Genomic DNA, 24,340 nt, shown 5'->3' on the forward strand with positions numbered 1-24,340 from the left:
CCAATTTGAGGATCAAATGAGATTATTGTTGACTTCATGGAAGTTTCAAGGCCCGTTCTCTGAACTTGGATTTGAATTAAACCCTAGTTTAAAGTTGTGGTTTAATTATGGAGAGCCAATTGGGGCACAAATCCCTAACAGTACACATTCAGTGTCTTAACTTATATGAAACTCAAATTCTTCATAATTGTCTGGGAATGATAACTGAACTATTTTGAATAAGTTTTCTTCATTATGAAAGCAACAGGAAACAAAATAGTAAACATAAGAAATATACAATATAGACAGAATTTTTGGTTCCCCATGATTTTAGCACAGAGTTAAACTGTGGTCCAAGTTAAACCTAACTTCCGAATACAGGCCCAGGAGTTCAATTGTGTAAAAAAAACAGCAGTCGCCATGAAATATTGATCTTGGGTACAATATTTCCATCAGAATTCCACTCAGTATTCATGCTCTCTAATATTTTCAAATACTTCTGTTTATGTCTTCCTATGGAACTATTGCTGCAAGAGTTATTAAAAAATGCTGCTAAATTTATCAAAATAAATTTGAATTCAGTGAAATAAACCAACTGCTTGGTCTGTACGGCACAACTTGAATAATAAATTTGATTTTGAAAATCAGAAGATGGTGAAGATTACATTTATACATTTAATGATTATGTAAGAAATACATAGGGGGGCTAATATCAATAATATGAAATAAGAGTACATTAAAGGGGAATGAAACCTTTCGAACAAGTGGACAAACTTTGAAAAAAATCCGACAAATAATGAGAAAGTTATGAGCATTTGAATATTGCGATCACTAATGCTATGGAGATCCTCTCATTGGCAATGCGATAAAGATGTGTGATCTCACATGTGAACAACTTTCCCTGTGTGGGACTATAAACTACCCCTAAAATGTCCCTTTTTTTGCTCATTCTTATGATGATACAAACTCTTTATCCATAATGTATTCTTTAAAAATAAAAAATCTGTAATACATGCCCTCCTATAGAAAGAATACATGATCTACTGATAGATGTGATAAAAGAGGCATTTTAAGTGAAATATATAGAAAAGTAATGGGAAAGTTGTTCACATGTGACATCACACATCTTTGTCGCATTGCCAACTGAACGATCTACATTGTAATAATGATCTAAACTTCAAATGCTCATAACTTCTTTATTCTTTATTCAATTTTTCTCAAACTTTTGTTGATCTGTTTCTTTGATTTTTCTGTTTTAACACGGGCTCTCTTGTTTCAAAGGTTTCATTTTCCCTTTAACATAGCCCCTCCACCTTCTCTTCCAAATTCCACTCTCTCCTTTCCCTGATATATTTTTTTAGACGTCTAAAACTTGACATTTTTTTACGTAAAGGATAAAAAAAAATTCAGTGATGATCAAAAATATGAAATTAGTGACCATCAAACTGGTATCGTGTGAGAGTGCAACCCGTTAGCGTTCAAAGACATCTTGATTGGATTTCTACGACCATGCAGCACAATGGACATCTAAGATTTCTATATATGAATTTTTTTTGCAATAGTGTAAAATGGATGGTCCTAGATCTTTGTACAATTTTTCATAAAATTAGCGAAGTATGATGGTCACTAATATCACTTTTTGTTTTCATTTCAAGTGAATAAATATGTTGTTGTAAGAAAAAAAATCCAGTGTACAATCAATAAATATATTTCTTACTAAAATGAAACAATACTCAATATCCAACTCTAGGTAATAACATGGCAATATTTTTTCTGTAAAAAAACTAATTTATTCATGTATCATTCAAAACAAACAAAATATCTGCATATTGTATGTGGTTACATTCTTTTGAAATAGCATACAAATATGACAATTTACGATCTTACATACAAATGAAGAATATATATCTAGTTAGTACACAGTCGGGTCACATACACATACATTTCACAAAAATAATATTATAAAGTACTCAAAATCTCTATATGATATCAGACCAAATTGGCTATATGGAGGCAGAATGCTGCGTTGACATAAACCTAAAATTAATAGTATATTGCATCCAAGAAAAAAAAATTCAGTGACAGATATCATAATCATCAAATATATTTAGTTTTCAGTTTTGAAAGTTTAGGAATTTGAAACTTTTTTTAATTTGAGATCTCTTGCCCAAGCTTAAAAAAATGTGAATCTTGGTTTCGTTTTTTTATTGAGACACACTGTATATCTTCTGTATGAGCTGTCAAAGGGATTACTACATCAAGTAAGTAAGTATCTAAAATCTTCTCAGATGAATAAAACCACAATTTTCATCCTCATTTGAACATTATTCAAATACAAGTTAACATAGAAAAATGTTACCAATAGAGATTCTTCTTAAAGAGCAAAGGGGGGGGGGGGGATTTTGTTATGCCAATCTAGGATTCTATCAATATTTACATTTACATTTAGTTGTGATTAAAGGGATAAATACAGTTATGACCCAAACTAAGCTTGAAAATACTCATCGACTCAATATCTTCATTGATTGGCAAAGACTCACAACTATTGATATTGAAACAAAGGCAGAGTGAAAGGAGCAATATTCCATTAAGTATTACATCTTACCCCGTATCTGTAGAAGTTCCCTAAAATGAATTTTCTTATTCCTAATTCAAATAAAAGGCCGTAATGCTTTCAAATTATCATGGCTTGAGCATTTTGTGGAGCGAAGAATGAAGAAAAAATAGGGGTCAGACAAACAAAATTTTGATTATTCTATGAAATTGCCCAAAGAATTAAGCATATTGTAGATAACTACATGTATAGCTTAAGCAAACATAATGATAGGTTACGCATATACTATTGCACTGATAATGTACTTCCTATATGAAAGCAAAATGCATAAAAATGAAAAAAAAAAATTAATCACATAATTCTTTGCTTATATTTCTACAGTATAGTTTCTAATCACTTGTAAGTGTGATTTGTCCACTTTCAAAATATCTGATGAAGGTAATTCTGTGTATAACTATAACATGTATACAGTGAAATGGATGGACTACAGAAGTAGCATATTGCTGCAGCAATTTAACCTCAGATAATGCTTATAGGATCATGCTAAACCATGGCTACCACATTAAACAATCATTCCAACAGGATTAAATTTCCTTGAACATGACATACTGGTTTCTTTTGTTAAGATTGAGAGAGAGAGGAAGAGAGATGTCGGATTTGGACAGGAAATCACTTAAGTCTATTTTGGCTTTTTGGTAAATCCCCCAGAAAAGCAAGTCACTATTCCAATTTAGTACTAGATTATGTTAGTGTGTATGATGAAGAGAATTGTCACATGAAATTGTGTTGTACTCAGTAAATTTTCCATATAACATTGAAATTATATAAAATATCCAGGTTTTTTTTTTCATTTTGATTTACAAAACCACTTCTCAAGCATGACCTTGGCTGTAAATTTCGGCATGTAATCTTTGTCCGATAACCAACCATCAAATTTGTAAGATAGTGCGAAAAGAGCTGGTTATTTCATTTCAAAATAAATATATGGACTGTGATGAGAGGCATGGTTGTTTCTATAGGCTCAAATGACCTCGGGCATGATCAGGCCAATATGCTACCCTTGACCAGAAAGGAACAACCATGTTTTATGTGCAAGTTGTGTAAAATCATCAATCAAATTGCTCTGAAATTATGGTAACAGCAATCATCCCACAAAGCAAATTTTTGCATATTTACCAGTAACTATGCCAGGAATTTTTCTTGTTAACAATGCCTGTTGTCCTTGGTAACCAGTGCGGCCAAGTTGTATTTTGCATTTTCAGTATTCTTATCCCCCAAAATCAGTATTTTGACCAAAAAATAAGTATTTTTACCGTGTGAGATAAATATTTTGTACTTTTCCCCAAAAAAGTGTATTTCATAATAAAATGCTTGGCGCACTCGCCCATCACGGCACTCAAGCTGCATGCAAGCTAAAATGTGCACTGCTCTTGCAGATGAAAAAAAAAACCATTGAAACTTGTGTATATCTCACCCTGGTTTTTACAAAATGATTGAAAAAAAAACAAGTTACCTGAAATTACATTGATCTAATAACCATATTTGTGTACGTTTTATAAAATAGAGACATATAGAGATGATTTTTTTTTTTTTTTTTTAAATACAAAAAACGTATTTTTTAAAGAAAAAACGAACTGCCGTATTTTGGTTGCAAAAACGTACTAAATACGGAAAAATCGTACTACTTGGCAGCTCTGGGTAACGACCCCCAGTTTGTTGCTTTGCGGGAATGGTTACATACATGACTCCACTAGTGACCAATAAGGTGACTGGAGATAATTAGACATTCTTTAAGACAGGTATATAATTCATATTATTGACCCCTTACCAAAGCTTAAGATGGGCTTTAATTGATAAGCCAAGATAGGAACAAAAAAGTGATTTTCCAATACTTTGAGATGCTGTAAAAGGTCCCTTGCTGATGGAGTCGCAAATTATTTCATTTTTAACCTTGCTGATGAAATACAACAAAGAAGGAAGAACTAGAACACAGTAAACATACAAAATATTTATCAATAAAATTATACTTTAATACAGGTGTATATGATCCTGAGTGTGTAAAATACAGACGAGATAAGACTTGATAATTAGAACAATAACTCTTATTTCTCAGGGTCGCGTCTTCAATTGTTAGCTGTTCTTCCAACAGGCCCTGTACAACATCATGTCATTTGTATCCCTCTCTGTTTTAACACACTTAGCACCTAGCAGGAAGGCAGAAGGTCCCTTTCTTACAAATCTTTGGTATATATCTTGGCCATAGATTGAACCCACAACCTTCCATTCACAACCACTGGGCCGCATACCTGGGGCCCGTAATACAAAGGTTAGCGATTGATCGTAGAACAATTTTCTATGATTGATTCCATTGACTACAATGTACAATCAATCGTGAAAATCAAGCTAACGATCAATCGCTAACCTTTGTTACGGGACCCAGATTACTGATTTAAATTGAAATCTACACCACTGCATTACTAGTAGTTGAATCGACCTAAATTCAAATCAAGCAAACAATGGTCAGAGTCTCGTTTTGAAGAGGCGCGATAGCTCAGTCGGGAGAGCAGGGGTTTTGGATTCCAGTAACCTGGGTTCGATTACCACTTGGTGCGCTAGTGCCCTTTGGTAAGGCATTTATCCTCATTACCAGGTTCCTCAGAGAGGACCTTAAGCCGTCAGTCCTCTGAATACTTGCTTACAAGCATTTGTTTACATGCTTACAAGCATTCATGCTTTCTCTATCATGTTAAAACATCACCACCATTTACTGTAAAGAATTGTTAAAATAACAAATTTATTATCAGCCAATCAGATTGAAGGATTTCAGTAGCTTTTAAACTGTTATTGCGAATTTGTTATTACAACAAGTCCTATGAAACAGGCCCCAGGTATGGCGTGCCTATGGTACAATCTTTGTAGAATAGATTTTACGTCTCAGTATGCATGTCAAGAGCTCAGGAGGATACACGAATGGGGGCCCGTTACAAACAACTCAAACAGTAACTCCCACAGAATCCTTGGTTTTGATTGGAGCATTGTGCTGCACTCAACCCAGTTGAGGTGAATATGTACCCGGCAGGAATAATTCCTTGAATGCATGAGCACTGAAAGGCAGCTCGAGCTAAAGCCAGGGTAATAATAATAATAACAACATGCCTCGGAATAGAATATTTCTAGATAGATGGCGCTATATAAATGCATATTATTATTATTATCAATGGCAAATTAGAATTGCTACTATGGTAGTTACCACTGATGGTGAAAATACAAAAATAATAACTTTTATATCGTACATAGATTGAATCCTGTATAGTGATTGGTTCAAATAGCATCACGTGACCATCTATATTTCTACTATGATGTTGCGTGACGTCAGACCTCGATATATTTTTCGCTATACCAATATTCTGACGTCATTATTTCAGAAAACTGGATATTTAGCTAAACTCTCGGGCGCACCGGCCAGCTCTCTCTCTCTCCCGGGCAAGTCCCGTGATGCGTCGGCGCAGGCACTAATCTGCGTTTGGCTGAGCGCTGTGGCTCAGAGAAAAGTAGGTAATTCAACGCAAGTAACCGGACTTTGCAAGCTCAACGCATAGATTTTGGTTGTAAATTATTAAAAGTAGGATATAAAACAAATATACCAGGCGTTTCATTCGAAAGCATAGTGGGAATTATTAATCCTCGGTTGGACTGGCAAAACTACTATATTTCCCTCGGGGCTTCGCCCCTCCAGAAAAATAGTAATTGCCAGATCAACCTCGGATAAATAATTCCACTATACTTTCTCAAAGCCTGATATATTTGTTTATTATGCAACAGGCACTAGGTCTCGTGAGTTGAATTGGTTAGCACTACACTGCTACATTGCATGACTTATTTCATTTAAGCTGTGCACCCTAAATGTGTATGAGCTGTTTCCATTGTTCAATATACCTTTCAAAATAAAGGTGCAATTTTGATTAATGTATTCACTTAACTACTATTTCTTAGAATTTAACAATACCCTTGACTTGGAATTCTTGGGGTGTTTCACAATGGCTTTACAGTGACTTGAAATCATACGTAAATCATCTTTTGCATGCGGTGTCTGGTCACTGGGGAATCTTGCAAAGAGAGTTGGAATCAAACTTAACTCCAGAAATCAATCAAAGCTTGAATTTCAACCGATCCAACGCACAAATTTGGGACTTGCGGTTGATTGTCTTTTTTAAGTCGAGTTTAAACATATCTATTTCTGCAATTGGCCCAGACCATGTTCAAGGAAAGTATACATCCATAAAATTCACCGTTTGGCATCAATCACAAATTTAAGCACAACTTTAAGTCACACTTAATTCTTGTGAAACAGCCCCCTGAATCATGACCCTTGACCTCAGTCTATGCAGTCTGCTATGTGGATGTTGAGAGTGTCGTAATCGGGGAACGTCAGTTGGCACTTGGGGCACCAGTTTGCTGTGGTAGCCTGTTGGGGCTGAAAAGGTAACAGATGAATGCATTGAGAGTATTGAAAGAAGTCAGAATAATTCACGACGAAGCAACAACAAAGTATGGAATTTGTGGTTCACACGTCTGCCATCTAGAAGATTAGTGTAGAGTTAAATTGGGGGAAGGCATTTTGGGATAATTCCCTCTCCACCCACCCCCCCCCCCCCGAAAAAGAGAGGAAAAACTTGGGTAAAACAGAAAGCAAGTATTACAGATACAATTGCTATATTATAACCAGTTCATGACAAAGCAATGGCATTTTGGGGAAAGCCCAATGACTAAAGATACAGAACCCTTCCTATAATTTTATTTTATTTTTTTACAAAAATGACAATGCAATCCAAACATAAAATTGCTCTTTTTCCATGCAAAGGTGGCAAATTCTCATCATTCTCAATACATTTCAGTTATATATACTTAAACAAGTAAACCATAGTAATGAAGAAAGAAAAATCACATTTGTTGCCAATAGCGTAAATAAGTCTTCAAATTATGCATTGTCATAACAAGTAATAGAGTGAACAATGAGAAGCCCAAATGCAGGGGACCTTCCAAACTCGAAAGGAATTGCCGTTGATAGACTTACCGTTCGCAGCTCTTGGGGCTGATATGTTTCTTGGAATCGATCGACATTCCCTGCTTCGTCTTCACCGGGAGCTTCGTAAACATGGCGTCTCATGCCAAACATCTCCCCACCCCCTATGGGTAAAGGGAAATATGTGGAGTACAATCAAAACTCATTCATGAAATCATTCAATAGTGATTTCAGTTAAGTCCCTTTTTTTTCATTATTTCATGCATTTGATATGTAGAAGTCTACATTTTCAAACCAACATAAATCGCGGTAGAATTATACAGGTCTCTAAATTTGATTCATATAAGTGCCCACAGAAATTGTGGCAGGATTATACAGGTTCATTATTGAGATATCAAACGTCCTTAGTTTTAAAACCAAATTGGTAACTTTTCATCTTTGAGATGAAGTGCATGTACCTTTATGACTTTTGTAAAAGCAACGCCAATTTTGTAGATTCAAATAACCAATTCATGGTGTAGCTATCAAACACATGAAAATCTTGCACACTGACATACCCATCTCCACTCCCTAGGGTGTATGTCCATCAATCAGCTTTTGCCATCCCTATGGACCCCTCTTTCTCCAGTAACCTCATGAACATGGTGTAGCTATCAAACACATGAAAATCTTGCACACTGACATACTCATCTCCACTCCCTGGGGAGTATGGTCATCAATCTGCTTTTGCCATCCCTATGGACCCTCTTTCTCCACCTCGTGAAAATGGTGTAGCTATGAAACATGAAAATCTTGCACACTGATAAACTTATCTCCACTCCCTGGGGAGTATGGTCATCAATCTGCTTTTGCCATCCATATGGACCCCTCTTTCTCCACCTCGTGAACATGGTGTAGCTATGAAACATGAAAATCTTGCACACTGACATACTTATCTCCACTCCCTGGGGAGTAATGCCATCAATCTGCTTTTGCCATCCATATGGACCCCTCTTTCTCCAGTGACCTCTTGAAAAAGAAGTAGCGTATGAATTTACATCCCTCAGACCTATCTCTACACTCGCTAAAACCCACAACATTAATTCAATTGCTTTTATTCAACTACACGATTATGACACGATCACGCATATAAAAGTACAGATTAAACCTACCTCTCCTATCATAACCAAAGCCTGTCGTCGGCCCATACGCAGTCCCCGCCACGGCATGCAGCTGTTCCCGGTGGAAGTCTTGGAGTTCGCTCTCCATCTTCTTGTTCTCCCGCAGTAAGTTTTCAATCTTAGCCTGCAGTTCACCCTTCTCTGTGTGCATGTTTTCCCTCGCTTTACGCTCAGCCTTGAAATCATCCTTGCACACCTCCATCTAATTTTCAAAGTTTAATTTTAATCAATGTTTACATTTATGCTTGTATTTTTCATGTTATGTATGTGTATTCACCCCCAAATGTTGGGGGGCTCCCAACAAATGGTCTTATTTCTTTCTCTGTCTCTCTTCTTATGTATATGTATGCACCAGCTAATGATGTGGAGAGCCTTCCAACAGAATTTCCTGTTTCTTTTACATGATCCTCAGGCATTGGTTGGTGTGCAAAGTAACTCTCTTTATTTTTGCGTCAACCATGTGATTTTTCTATTGTATTTTGTTATCATCTTGACTGGATATAAAATAATTAATTAAAAAATAACATCTGTTTGTTTTGAAAAATTTGAAATAATCGGCAGCAAAGCAATTATCGAACAATGTTCTGATCTTTGATTGGTGCGTTTGGGGTCTTCATGAAGATTGTAATGTCAAGCCATTGCTTTTGTAGGCAAACTGGCTAACCCCAGAAGGATAATAAAAGGAATTTGATTTGATGAAAAAGGGGGATAGAAAGAAGCAGTTCTAGAAGAAAAATATTTGTTTTAATCTTTTGTGGTGATCCTCAAATTAGCAATGCTGCTTTAAAATGGTTTTTGTGGAGACTTCTTCTTCATGTAACTTAATTTGACATTTGACACATTATCAAATTTGAATAAAACTACATATTATTCCAGATAATACTCAGAATAAATCAAATTAAAGAAATTTCAGACACTTTGTGCATTATTGCTGAGCTTTCGAAGAGAAACAAAGTATCAAAATTATCAATGATACAAATTTGAAAACCACATTATCGTATTACATCAATCAAAATAAATGAATTTCATATCCATACTAATAATAAATACATACTAATTCAAATAGAATGAAGTTTCTGACACAAAATACAATTGAAGACATTATACTGACCTGTTCTTTCCAAATGTGTCTTTCATTGTCATATTTCTTAGCCAGCTGCTCAAACTTCAACTTCTCCCGTTCCTTGGCCTCAATAGCCTCCTCTGCAGATAAAATCTCTGCTAAGTATCGGTCCTCTTTCTCTTGGTACTATAGGGGCAAATAAAGGGGGAAATATTGTAAGATCATTATGTTCATAAATAAATTATTTCTTTATGCAAGATAACGATCATGCATAACTTTCCAGGCCCTTTCGAGGGAGTTTAACTTTTCTCCCCAAATTCAATGATTATATTTAACATTCTCCATTATTCAATAAGGAATGACTTTTAAAAAAAAGGTCCCTTGCTCTGTTTGGGGGTTCTAAACATCAAATATTTTTTCTTTGACCAAAATAAATGAAATAGTTATTGAATAATGTGACCTCATCTTCTTCTGTTGGGGCTGTATATCATTTTTTCTGTTCTAAACATTGAATCATGTTCTCTGTAATACTGTGGGAGTAACCTTTTCTTTCCTTGAATAGTTTCTGAACTTCATCATAAAATTACAAAGTCTACCCATTGAATATTGTGTCAATTAATACAGAGGTCTGTGTTTTAGTTTTCATTCATTTTCCCCCTTATAACTATAAATAAGGCCAACTTGGTGCACATCACACAATGTACAAACTTAATAGTTCTATACATTTACATAATAGAAATATTCATTTGATTTTTCTCTTTAGGCCATTGACATATCATGGGGTAAAGAAATGGTTGTAGAGTGCAATCATTCTTGTACCAGATTTGGGGCGATTTTGTATCAAATTGTCGCCCAAAAGAAGGTTTTGAGGATATTAAATGGGAATTTGGGCTGCAATAGGGGGGGGGGGGGAGGAATGGCCTGTTGCCCCCTGGGTTAATTCCTACACTACTACTAACCTTACTCTTGTCTTTCAGTAGCTGGTTTAGTTTGACTTGAGAAGCACCTAATTCTTCCTTGCACTTGTCATGCTGTAACCTACAAAAAAAGAAAGAGACACAAATATAATAAATATATCCAATATGTATCTTCAACGAAGTAAACTCAGTATTAAACATATCACTTTGTGCATAAGCATCATCTAAACCCTACGTCATATTGTATCATAACATATCTACCTGAAAGTATTTTTTATGAAAAAATAGCTACGTTATTATATATTATATGACAAGTAGATAGATCCTTGTCATTTTATTGGTTGTTTGACATCGATCATTCAGCCCATTTACAATGACACCATCAACTGTGCAATGTTGGATCTATTCATCGTGCAATTTTGGATCCATACGATTTTGTACATTGCACGCGCGCATCGAGACTGCAGGCCATAGCTGCAGGCACCACAAGTAAAACCACCACTCGTGTTTGCAGCACGTATGTATACATTTACGCGAGAATCTATCCACCGATCTCGCACTGCATGAGCATATTTTGCATCGATATTGATAAAATTCACAGAAATACTGATCAAATAAGGTGTCCAAATCATTCATTGTCACAAATGGGATAATACGGATATGAGTCTGTCAATCTTCATACAGCCTTTGCCCTGTAACACAAAGCATGCGAATTGATCATACTGTTGATCAAAGGAAACCAAAATCCAAGAAGAGAAGCAATCTTATTGGAAAGAGTAAAATGAGAAGAACAATTTAAAACCAGTTTCATAAAAAAGAATACCGGTAAGCGAGTTATGGAAGTTTGAAAAATCTTGTTGTACTTTCTATGTGGATCCTCAAATTGGCAAACATGCTTCAAAATGGCTGATTTTGTGGACATCCCTCCATTTGCTTTGTACACAAATTTTCAGATTTCCCTCTTTATTTTACATATTTCACATCATCTCCTGACCTTGACATATGTGGTGTGGATTATATTTTTCCATGACATATGTTATGCTCATAATGAGGCAATATGCAATTTCAAAGAAAATAGGGAAAATCTGAAAAATTGTGTACAAAACAAAAGGAGAGTTGTCCACAAAATCAGCCATTTTGAAGCACGTTTTCCAATTTGAGGACCCCCATAGAAAGTACAACAAGACTTTTTAAATGTCCATTACTTGCTTATTTCACAACCGATTTTGCTGAAACTTGTTTTAAATTGCACCTCTTATTTTACTTTTTCCATTAAGATTGCTTCTCATCTTGGGTTTTGGTTTCCTTTAAAACTTGTGATTTAACATAATGTAATCAATCATTAAAATCAGCCCTCCCATAAAGCGCTAAGCTTCGTGTTGAAGGATTGAGTACTTACTTCTCATGTAAAGCCTTCTGTCTCTCCGACTGACACAGGGTTTCCTTTCTCTTCAGTTCCACGTGAACGGTATCAATGTAGCTCTGTGCTTCTCGCCTCGCCTTGGCAAGCTCGTCGTGGTACATCGTCACCCTCCTCTGCAATTGTTCATTTCTATTAATAAAACCAACCAAAAAAGTTATCGGTTAGACCATTTGATTGCTGTTCACTTGGCATGGAATACTCAGCCATTCCATTGTGACTCGCGTGACATTTACACAAAATTTAAACGGTTAATTACTTGCAAATTTTCAATTCAGACCTATTTTTTCCTATTTATTTGAATCAAAGTATTAGCAATATGCATTGTCATACAAAAAAAATTGAACTTACAGTCATATTTGTAGGAGACATTTCAATTTGTTTATTGTGACTTGCATGATGCAACACTATTGAAGATTCATGACCTTACTGTATTTCACTGGAATTTCCTCAGAAGATGCTCACCAGATTTTGATAAAATTTTCATATCAAAATTTAATTAATTCCTGACTTTTTATTTTGAGTCCATTGCCATTTGAAAATGTGACTTGCATGACACAAGAGTATGACTTTTTGTCTAAAAATTGGATCAATTATCATGACTTTTTTTTTCATTGGGGATTGACCTTCATAGATCAATATGGCCTTTGTCAATCCCCTCCACATTTTGATTTTCTATGTATTTTTTATGAAGTATATTGTAACTATTTATACTCGTATTGTAATTATCTATGTATGTATTTGATTGTACTGATTTTTTTTTTACTCAATATGTGAAAAATGAATTGAATTAACAAACAAACAATTACAGTCAGTTGTATCCCATACAGCTTAAAAGCAAAGGAAATTTAAAAGTCACTCTGATGGTAGAAATTGGAACTTGTAATACAAAACAATGTTTTTCCCATTGACTTGTGTATTATACAAACACAATTTAGAAAAAAAACTAACATGGAAACCTATGATTACATACATTGTGTAATTGTTAATATCTGAAAAGTATTAGAGATAGAGGTAAGAATATCTTACACTTGCTGCTGCTGTTTAACATGCGATTTCTCTTCATCCAGATATCTATCTTTCAGGTCAAGCTCCGCAACGAGACTGGTAACTTGCTGTTTCAGTTCATTGCTAGCACTATGGTATCTTGGCTCCTCCTAATATAAAATGAAATTACAAGTCCAATTAGAAAATCAAATTCTTAAAGGTTCATGCATGTATATTCAAAATAAATTTTGTAGTCTATTCTGACTTACAATTTATTCTTTTTACAATACAGTGAAGGGTGACAACTGATCGGGAAAGTGTTCTTCATACATTGAAAAGGTGGTCTTCAGGACAAATTCCTTTCCATGTTCCAATGGGAAATCCTCACATTAACATGTTTTGCATAGTCAATTAAGTTTCATAAACATACCTGTAGTTAATACAGGGGCAATGATCAAAGTTCTGTTCTCCTTAATTTGAAATTCGTAAATGCATCCAGATTGTTGGATTTAAAAACAAATGAAAAACCCATTTCGCTCCCCAAAAGTGTTGTTATTGTTGTCTAAGTTCATAAGGTCATTCAAATATCATAATTGAGAGAGCAGATATTGAAATAAGCAGCAAAATTAGAGAAGTGTGAAAAAATCACCCTTAAAAGGGTACAAAAATGCCTCTTGAGAACTTTGAATAATAACAATTCTAAAATGTACCTGCAATGTGTGCTAAACTCATCTATGAAGTGACAGATCAATTCTATTTAACTCAAAAGTTAATGGGTCTATGAACACTTCTACAAAATTATTCTGGTCAAAACCCTTTTTAGCAAAATCAATTACGCTATTGTGTAGGAGGAACAGCACACTTTTCGCGCTATATTTATGTAAAAAAATATAAGCATCATGGAAGCGTTGTGTTCTGACTCTTGCCTTGTAATAAGAGGGTTGTGCGTTTGGCTTGTATGACTTGTATGTCAAAATTATGACTTATGTGTGTCTTTTATTTATTTATTTTTACTTATTATGTTATCATGTCTTGTACTGTCCTGTCTCTTGTTTTGTCTTGTCTCTTGTTTTTGTCTTGTCTTCTATGTCTTGTCATTCCCTCTCTTTTTCTGCTTTTCCTTCTGTCTATTGCGCAACATATCCTTCACAGCGAAGACCTCTTTGTGTGAATAACTTTGCACTTGTTTTGTAATTATGCTTACATCAATATGATTTCGACCTTTTTGTTCCTTCTCTTTCTTCTTTCCTGTATATAAACGCATATATGAATAAGTGGATTATATTTTCTTCATTTCCAAGGGGGATACACACTTTACAAGCTTTGCTTTTTAGTGGACCCCCTTCATTTCCATTCATGCTCAATATTATACCGTTTTTTTTTGTTTTACGAAGTAAGAATGCTCGTCTGTAAAATTGTATTTGATTTGTATTACTTTATATTACTTTGTATTATGTTTTGAATGGAAATGGAATAAAGAGTTGAATTAGAATTGAATTGAATTAAAATCCTACTACGGCCTAGCGTCCTTTGGCAAGGCGTCAATCCACAATTTGCCACTCTCACCCAGGTGCTAATTGGGTATCGGTAGGAAACAATTGTCATTGCGGTTGGTTTAGCAAGTATGCGCTTGACAGGCTGATAGAAAAGCTATGAATCCAGTGACCGGGTAATAATAATTGTGAAGCGCTTTGAGCAGTCATAGAATATTATCGCTATATATAAAAGCTAATTATTAAAAACTTACATCAAAGGCTTGCTTCTGATGCTTTTCTGCGGCCAGTAACGTCAGCTCATCCAGCTTAGCCATCATTTCATCCATCTCTGTCTTGTGCTTCATATCGTCCTCTTGACGTTGTCGTTCGATCGCCTCAGCAACATGACTCTCCCGCATCCCTTGCAGACTACGCAGCTCGGCCTGGCTTTTCTTCAGCTGCGTGTCCAGCGCCTCGTTCCGCATTCGTTCTTTAGTGAGGGCGCTGTTTGTATCTGCGACCTGCTGCTGGAGATTCTGGAGCTGACCGAGAACATTTTCCATGGACTGGTCATATGCACGTTGACCTGGATGTAAAATTTGATTGCAGAATTGATTGAAGTTTGATGTTGAGATATATGTGGAGCCCAATGCATAAAAGACTTAAAGGGGTACATGAATTTAGTAGCAGACAGTCATTTTGCTTTAATATGAATTATAATTTTAACGGGTATATATTGAGGAAATCATTTTACTTACGTACGGGTATATATTTTTAAGACAATTTGTACTTTTATTCTCTTGTATATTACAAGAGATTAAAAATGAATTTTATTTTTCCCCAAATAATATATTACAAATATTTGAAAGCCATAGGAAGCCAAATTTCTGTTATACGTTGAGCCTGCATCCAAAGACCAAACCTCATACTTTCCAGAAATTCCCAGATCAAAATGACCCCGTGTAATGATAGAGGGACAAAGGTCATCATGTATAGTATACTCACCAGTAGGAGAGAGTGGAGAAGGGGTTGGTTTTCTCTCTCTTGAAGGTGACTTCCCCGTCTGAGGTTCCGGATCTTGTCCCTCTTGACGAAGTGATCTTGACGGACCTTGATACTGGATAAGATCACACAAGACCAAATGTGTTTACTTGGTTTTTTTTTTAAACAACAACAACAACTTCATGTAAATAATAGCTAATGACAAATAGATGGAAAGCCTTGATCATATCGAAAAAACAAATTTTGGGCAAAAATTTTTGAATGACAAAAAAAAACACAATGATAATCGTGAAAATCAAATCGAAATTCAATGAAATAAAACCATGCATCATTGGAAAACCGACCAATCTAACCCATTCGCAGCCTTTTGTATGATCAAGCAGGTGTTTGCTGAGCCTTTCCTGCAGACTTCAGTGTGTATGTATATATAATGAAAAATTACATTTCTCTAATTTTAATAAAGACTTTTTACTATCTCCAATCACTTTCTCATATGCTCATAACATTTGCGCCCAGCCACCCTGAAACCAACAACAAGTCATCAAGGAAGATTCTCCTCGAATAGCCAAAATAGTAATTTGGTCTTCAAAAAGCAATTTGATTATCTGAAAGAGTAATTCTGCCTCTTCATACTGTCAAAATTTCAAGTTGTAAAGTTGAAAAAAAAAGCAAGATACAAGAGTTTCTCTCATAGAAGCTTTTGCGGACTGCTTGGAACGTTCATTGAGATTGTGTGCACATTATCATGCTTGAGTGAACCCTGAACTCGTGACTGAACTCCAAATGTTGTTTTCTCCTTATTGCTTGAAGCTCTTGCTTAGTCTCTTCTGCATTCAATCCAGTTGTTGTAAGGGTTATTGTTGATCGATTTTGACAAGTTATATGTCATTTTAAATCTTAGGATGTGGCTTCTCAAACTCAATAAAAATCTGAAAATTCATTTTAGGGTGACTTATTGTTGGTTCTGGGGTGGTTGGTCACATATGTTTACTGCAGAACAGACAATTTGCATTTTAAAATAAATACCATTTCAACATCCTCAGTAGCGAGGATCTCCTCAGCTTTCTTGATATGGTCCATCAGCTTCTCCAAGATGTCTTTCTCCCGATGTTCCTGCTTCATGCTGGAGAGCTCCTCACGTAGGATCTGTTCCACGGCCTGCATGTGGTGCTTCAGCTCCCCAAGGATAGGTCCACAGTACGACTCCTGGCCTCCTGCAGGCAGGTCAGGGGACTCCTGGTTCTGGTACTTGGAAATCTAAGATAGTGATACACAGGATTTGTAGTATATGTCAAAAGAATGTAATGATAGTAACCCAGCGAGTGTTTCATGAATTGATTTTTAGACATGCTATCAGACAAGTCCTGTTTTATCCATCTGGTTCCATAGTAACAGCGCTTCTCAATCAATCAAGATCAAGGAAAGTTGTCAGATCTGACAACCATTCGGACAAAAATTTTGATGAAATGCTTCCCTTAAACAAAAATAATTAACAAAAGGTAATATTTCACTAAGCAGAACATGTTTCAAGGTGTGCAAATCTTATTCTGTGTCTGGTATTACACCTTGAATACCAAGTAAATTGGTAAAGGAAAGATTAAAAAAAATACAATTATATGTATTGTATATAAATTATAAGAATACAAAAATGTATGTTACAGTATGAATAACAGGAGTGGAAATATACATGTAATATGGTATTTTTTAGGGGAGGAAAAGCAATGATTTATATAAATTATAATGTGCCAAATCCACTCTGCAGAGTGCTCAGACGTAATGAAAGATGAAGGAGGAAATAAAAAACACTGATAGATGATTGAGAATGAGAAGTGTATTTTAGAGCTCTGTGTCTTCAGGTAATCATATGTTTAAATACATCAACATAAGTGCAGCCTAGTATAACCACAAAGCAAGATCATCCCAGAGAGATGAACCAGCACTTGCAAAACCAATTTCCCCATGGCTTTGAAGGTTTAACAAGAAAACCAGATTTGGACGATTGTTATGGTCTCTAACAGGATAGTATTTGTGAAGTACATAAATCAAGTAGAAGACGTTATTTAAGACAAGAAGAAACGTTTCTGTAATTATGATAACAGTACGAACAGTAATATATGTCACAAGTTAAGGGGGTTCCAGTCCTGCTGTGGTACTTATACATTTGGCAAGCCATTGATCAACATTTGCCAAACACAACCCAGGTGAGGTCAATTAACTTAGTAATTGTTGCCAATTTGAACAATGATACAGATAAATTCTATCAGAAAAGAGATGTATGTAAGGCTATTTGTTTCTGAAAGAAGGCGCAAATATTCACTACTGTATGATAATGTACGTGCCGTATAAGCTAAAACAACAACAACAGGCTATTTGTTTTTGAAGCTGATTCATAACCAAAATACAAACATTGCTAATTTGATAAATTAAGATAAATCATGAAAGGGTTAAAAGAACATTTAAGTTCACCTGTTCCTGAAGGTGTTTAATCTTTTCTTGCAGTGTCTGGACCTTCTTTCTGGACTTATCGTGGAGGTCCACAAATGATTTCTTGAGCTGAGCGTTCACAGCCTTAAAATTCTCCAACTCTACAATTTTTGGTTTCCATGCTCCAAGACAAGTAATTGCCTGCGCATATTGTTCTGCAACCAAGAAAAACACATGGCACTAACTGATTTATACAATATTATGAATATTATAGAACAGTGCAGTACATAATTCAAACAATTTAATAGCTAAGATTCGTGTTCCAGGCTTTACTGTGATGGTCGTGACAAATATATCACAAGTCAACCTCACAGTTGGTAACTGTATGCATACTAACTATCATAACAGAACGTGCTACTATCTTGCTTTAAAAATGAAATACAAGGGTCACAATCTGCCACTTAATGATAAATTTGTACTTCATATCCATAAAGCGTTTACACTTGTATACGTCATTGATCATAAAGTAGGACCTACATGTATAAATTTATATCATATTCACAATGTGGGGAACAAGTATTTACATTATTCAAGTTCATTGCAGTTTTGTTCAGCAATCATGGATAATGATCTTTTATTTTGTTCATTGCTTTTAAGCCAGAGTTCACCTCTTTAACCCCAATTTACATTCCTCTTTTCTTCAGCCTCCATCAGCCTTCTTACCTTTGTAATTCCTCATCTATCTTTGTTATCCCTCTCTTTGTTACCCTCATCTATCCTTTCATCCCTTGCATCCCTCACTTGACTATTCCTTTTGTTTTCAAATTCCTTTATCTCTTGGTCCTCTCTACAGCTATGTTAATTCCTCTCCTCCTAGAGCTCTCCTGATTGACCGAGTCATGAATATTTATTTTGTAAGACTCTCTGATGTGATTGGATCTTCTACACAAATACATTACTTTCTTATTGTTATACTTTACTTAATTTGAATATTTATTTGCCACTCTCACCCAAGTGTTCTTGTGAATAATGAATTACATATGTCCTGCCAAGAACAGACAGTAGACCACAGGCAGAAATTCAAAACAGCAACATCTACCCTCTGTTCTTGTTCTGTGTTGGAAGAACCCCTGGATACTTAGAGCTTATAAATTATACAACAACAACAACAACTAGGCCTAATTAAATCATGTTTAAGTTAAACATGAATTCAGAATGTAGTCTTTACCTTTGAGCTGACGGTTCTCATTTAGAGCCGACTCTGCTGCCGTCCTCATCTCCTCCGAGTTGATAAAGGTTGTCAGCATGCCGCTACCACTCTGCATCATTGGATTGTTGTCAGGTCTCAGTCCAACTGTAGGGGATCTACCATCACGTGGGATGTGTTGGTTTGGGTCTGTCGTAAGGAGCCGATCGTCATTCATGATGATCTAATGATAGTCTTTGAGAAAAAAAAAAAAGAACAATAAAACATGCCCATTTATACATCAGAAAATAACTGCATATGCTTTAGAACTTTGCAACATCATTTCAAAGGAAATTTTAATAGGAAGATGATTAAAAGTATCAAAAATACATTTGCAAACAGTTACTGTTGCTTTTGCGGTGGCAGGTCATATGTATAAATGTACAAAAAACAAAATCCAGGACACTGCCTCTTAAGGCCACCGCACACCTTACGACCCGACTGGTCTGCGACTGGCTTGTGACTGAGTGAGGGGAGATGAATCGCAAGGTGGTCATAAGCCTCGACACCGCACAACCTTGCGATCCGATCTGCGACTCACGCATGCGCTTTTTGCTTTTTGCCATAGCAACTGAGAAAGTGCGCTTACTACCGCGTATGCGCGCTGTTTATCATATACGCGTCGTGCAACTCTGCTGTCTGATTGGCTGGAAGTTGGATTGAGCTTGCGATCCAGTCATAAGGATTCGACATGTCAAATCCTTACGATTTTCCTTGCGACTTGTCTCTGACCGGTCTGCGACTCTCAAGCTGACAAGAGCTGTGACGTCACATCTCCCCACACTCAGTTGCAAGCCAGTCGGCGACCAGTCGGGTCGTAAGGTTTGCGGTGGCCTTTAAGGATTGGAAAATGTGTCATTAGTAGCTTCTATCCAGATCATTACTATCATACAGGAATGTCCCGAAACTAATCTGATGTGAAATATAAAATCAACCTGATAGTACCGGTATCCAAATCTGACCATCTTCAAACTCAAGTGGAAGTGTCATATGAAATTAATGACAGAATAGATATTTACAGAGAAATTTATGAAAGCACATCGATCTCATTAGATATTCTAGCAATATTCTTGTCAAGAGACAAAAGTTAGGCCTAATCTACTATTGACAGTCGGATCGGCTGGCAACCAAGGAAAAAAGAGAGCCCTACAAAAATGGTAAAATAGTTTACTAGTGATTTGTTTATTTTCAAACTTTTCCCACAGAAAATACATGTTTGGAATAACAGTGAGGATCTCCCTGGTAATACAATACAATTTTCAAGTGACCAAAACACTTCACTGAAAGCCGATGTCATAAAAAAATATAAATTATTCTATTCAGATGGGATTTGCAAAAAAAAAATCATCTTGACTTCAAGCTACTTCTTAAGACAAGGATACATGTACAGGTAGGTTTGCGGAGGGGCTTCGTAGAACATCTCGAAGCAGTACCAGTAGCACCAGGGCGGCCCAGAGCAACAGCGTGTGAAACCTCCGCCTTGTGCTCTGGGACTGGGCCACTCAAGGGTTCATTACCATCCTGCCTGTGGGGAATCTAGGTAGGACTATGGTATGCCAATGCTGTACACAGCACACAATTTAAAAAATCATTAAAATATCACTTTTGTGACCAAAAATACTAATTTCCATACAATTGATTTTATTTTTCATTAGTAACTTAGGAGTAATTTTTGTATTCACCAGAGTGCTTGAAAACTTGAATTTTGGGCATATTTTTGTGTACGCCCTCTATTGGTGCAAAGTATGGCAGTGAGTCCAAACTTCACGTGTGTCTATACTTCGCGGACGGTCATTTATCTAAACAAGTGGAATACCTCTGGCGGTCTCACCTGCATCACGCGATTCAATATAGAAGCAGTGCTGACTTTGAAAACTACATAACTCGCACAAGATGTTTAGTGATACTTGGTTACTCTTATGTCCACGTTTTATGAACTAGACCAATGAATACACTTACAGAGATATGATGGTAATTCAACAAATACCCCCAACATGGCCAAAGTTCATTGACCTTACATGAACTTTGACCTTGAACATGTGACCTAAAACTCGCACAGGATGTTCAGTGATACTTGATTACTCTTATGTCCAAGTTTCATGAGTCAGATCCATAAACTTTCAAAGTTATGATGGTAATTCAACAGATACCCCCATTATGGCCAAAGTTCATTGACCTTTGACCTTGGTCATGTGACCTGAAATGTGCACAGGATGTTCAGTGATACTTGATTACTCTTATGTCCAAGTTTTATGAACTAGACCAATATACTTTCAAAGTTATGATGGTAATTCAACAAATACCCCCAATTCGGCCAAAGTTCATTGACCCTAAATGACATTTTACCTTGGTCATATGACGTGAAACTCATGCAGGATGTTCAGTGATACTTGATTAATCTTATGTCCAAGTTTCATGAACAAGGTCCATATATTTTCTAAATTGATGACATTTAAAAAACTTAACCTTAGGTTAAGATTTTGATGTTGATTCCCCCAACATGGTCTAAGTTCATTGACCCTAAAAGGCCTAGGCTAAATGACCTTTGACCGTGGTCATGTGACATGAAACTCAGGCAGGATGTTCAATAATACTTGATTAACCTTATGGCCAAGTTTGATGAAATAGGTCCATATACTTTCTAAGTTATGCTGTCATTTCAAAAACTTAACCTTCGGCTAAGATTTGGTGTTGACGCCGCCGCCGTCGGAAAAGTGGCGCCTATAGTCTCACTCTGCTATGCAGGTGAGACAAAAACTAGCCAATATCCTTAAAATCTGAAATCAACGTAAAAAGCGACCTAAAATTACCCTTTGACTTAATTTTCTATAGGATGAGTTCAGTATTCATGAAAATATTGACAAAAGATCAGCAAATTTGTCACCGTTAGCGCCCGTTCCAAAGAAATCTGAAATTGTCAACAAGCAGCACGATATCATCAGTTTGCAAGCAGATATCATAAAAAATGTGAGTTCAATGTGGCTGTTTCTCTAGCATTTTATCGTCAATCTGATATAAATATCTCACCTTTTGAGCTTGAGTTTTTAATCTCCACAAAAACTTTGGTCCGCGAAGTTAGGTCACACCTTTTCAGAACGGTTTTCCAACACAGCGCGCATTCGTCGATCAGAATAGAATTTTGAGATCGCGATACCGGCGAAGCCCCTTGATCTACTTCACATTTTCCTCAATGATTTTACAGTTAACGATCTTGCCGTCAATGTGGTAACTATTTCTTGAATTGGTTTTGTATATTGTGAATAATTTGTGAACAAATTTAAGCCCGATATATATTTTTGAAAAGTCCGCGAAGTTTGGACACCCCATCATAATATGGCAAGACAATTGTCAATTTTCAATCTCTATAATTAAGAAAAAATAATTTAAAGAATCAAATTTACCTAAGTCTAGAGCCAAGTTATATGATGAATAGCTGTATGGAAACCGACAGTGTCAAAAAATCTAGACAGGAATAACCGTCGTTTCTGGGGATTTATTCAACAATTTCTGACATTTTACTATAATCCCCATTCATATGTATTTACTATTGGTGAGTGAGCCAACGCAGTTCAGCGGAACAACCAAAATACAGAGACTGAAGCTTTTGGTCTACAAAAAATCAAGCATTTATCCCAAAGAAAAAGAGAAAATAAGCCAAACATTGCCAACCATATTTCACCACACAGCCACAGGGAGTAGTAACAGAGAACAAGGACAGGTTATATCATAATTTCATTAGGCCTAAACCTTGTTCATAGAATGAGTGGGACTGGGCCACTCACACTAATACGAGGTTAGTATATGTATACATGACTGGGCTGGCTCACTCATCCTACGTCTACGAACGAGGTCTGGCTCAGCTCTGCATGATCTGGGACTCTGCTCTTAAGTTGAATAATGAATGGCTAAAATTAGTTTACAGCCCGATACGATATTTCAAACTTACCAGGAAACTGCAGAAGGAAACGGTTAAGGACGACAATTCGTAGTTTAAAATCATTTACTCGTCTAGAAGACGGATTTGATGTGAGCAATGGATTTCCTTCAAAACTAATTGTTAAAACTTCAAGACAAGGATGGCTATTCTGGCATCTCCGGCTAGTGTATATAAGCTTCGAACAATCCCTGTGATGAATTTGGGATGTGGTCGGGGATTCCCAAAATAGATTGCCAATAACTTTACCGAGAGAAATTAGCATTTTTAATGAAAAAAAATCAAAATAATAAACTAATTAAATAATATTTAAAAAAAAAACAATTTAATTTTAAATTTTTATGATCGTAAAACTGATCATATTTTTTTCTCACTCATTCAATGAACAAGGTTATGATATAACCTTGTTCTCAGTTATATCTCCATGTGTGGCAAAATAAGGATGGCAATGTTTGGCTTATTTTCTCTTTTTCTTTGGGACAAATGCTTGATTTTTTTACACTGACAGTTTCCATTACACCTATTCGTCATACAACTTGGCCCTTAAGTAAATTCGATTCTTTAAATTATTTTTTTCTTAATTAAAAATAGAGATTAAAAAATGAAAATTTTCTTGCCATATTATTTTTCACCAATAGAGGGCGTACACAAAAATATGCCCAAAATTCAAGTTTTTGAGCGCTCTCGTGAATACAAAAATTATTCCCAAGTTACTAATGAAAAATAAATTGCAACTGTACGGAAATTAGTAATTTTGGTCACAAAAGTGATATCTTAATCATTTTTTAAAGTGTGTGCTCTGTACAGCATTGGCATGCCATAGTCCAACCTGTAGATTCCCAACAGGCAGGGTGGTTGCATTTTTACAGGATGTGTATAAAATAAGACAAATTGGCAGTGCAGATTCAGGGGAATCCCCGATCATTTCGCAATAACATAAAGGCGGGGAGATCTCTATGACATTAATCAGTGTAAACTAATCTAGGCTGCGTCTATTACTATAATTCAAGAATATTTACACCAGGGAAGTTTCGTGTTTAGAAAGTATTGCAGTTTTCTTTTAGGGGAATTTAAATTTTCTTGATTATCCTTTAAAAAAATTTCAAACGAACACTATTATAATGCAAGAATAATGTAGCAAAAGGGGGAATCACAT

The 24,340-nt window shown here is 35.8% G+C and overlaps 1 protein-coding gene across 1 annotated transcript; it reads right to left on the reverse strand.

Moving 5' to 3' along the window:
- Positions 1 to 1,744: 1,744 nt before the first annotated feature.
- LOC129257952 (optineurin-like) lies at positions 1,745 to 23,391 on the reverse strand. Its single transcript, XM_054896400.2, has 13 exons — positions 23,197 to 23,391; positions 19,233 to 19,445; positions 18,047 to 18,219; positions 16,607 to 16,837; positions 15,584 to 15,695; positions 14,851 to 15,164; positions 13,146 to 13,273; positions 12,096 to 12,248; positions 10,739 to 10,817; positions 9,828 to 9,965; positions 8,708 to 8,918; positions 7,608 to 7,720; positions 1,745 to 7,007 (listed from the first exon to the last, which is right to left on the reverse strand). The coding sequence occupies exons 2-13, from the start codon at positions 19,426 to 19,428 to the stop codon at positions 6,909 to 6,911; spliced, it is 1,947 nt and encodes a 648-aa protein (XP_054752375.2). The 5' UTR covers positions 19,429 to 19,445; positions 23,197 to 23,391; the 3' UTR covers positions 1,745 to 6,908.
- Between the last annotated feature and the right edge of the window lie 949 nt (positions 23,392 to 24,340).

Source organism: Lytechinus pictus, chromosome 3 (assembly GCF_037042905.1).
Source record: "Lytechinus pictus isolate F3 Inbred chromosome 3, Lp3.0, whole genome shotgun sequence".
NCBI classification, from domain to species: Eukaryota; Metazoa; Echinodermata; class Echinoidea; order Temnopleuroida; family Toxopneustidae; genus Lytechinus; species Lytechinus pictus.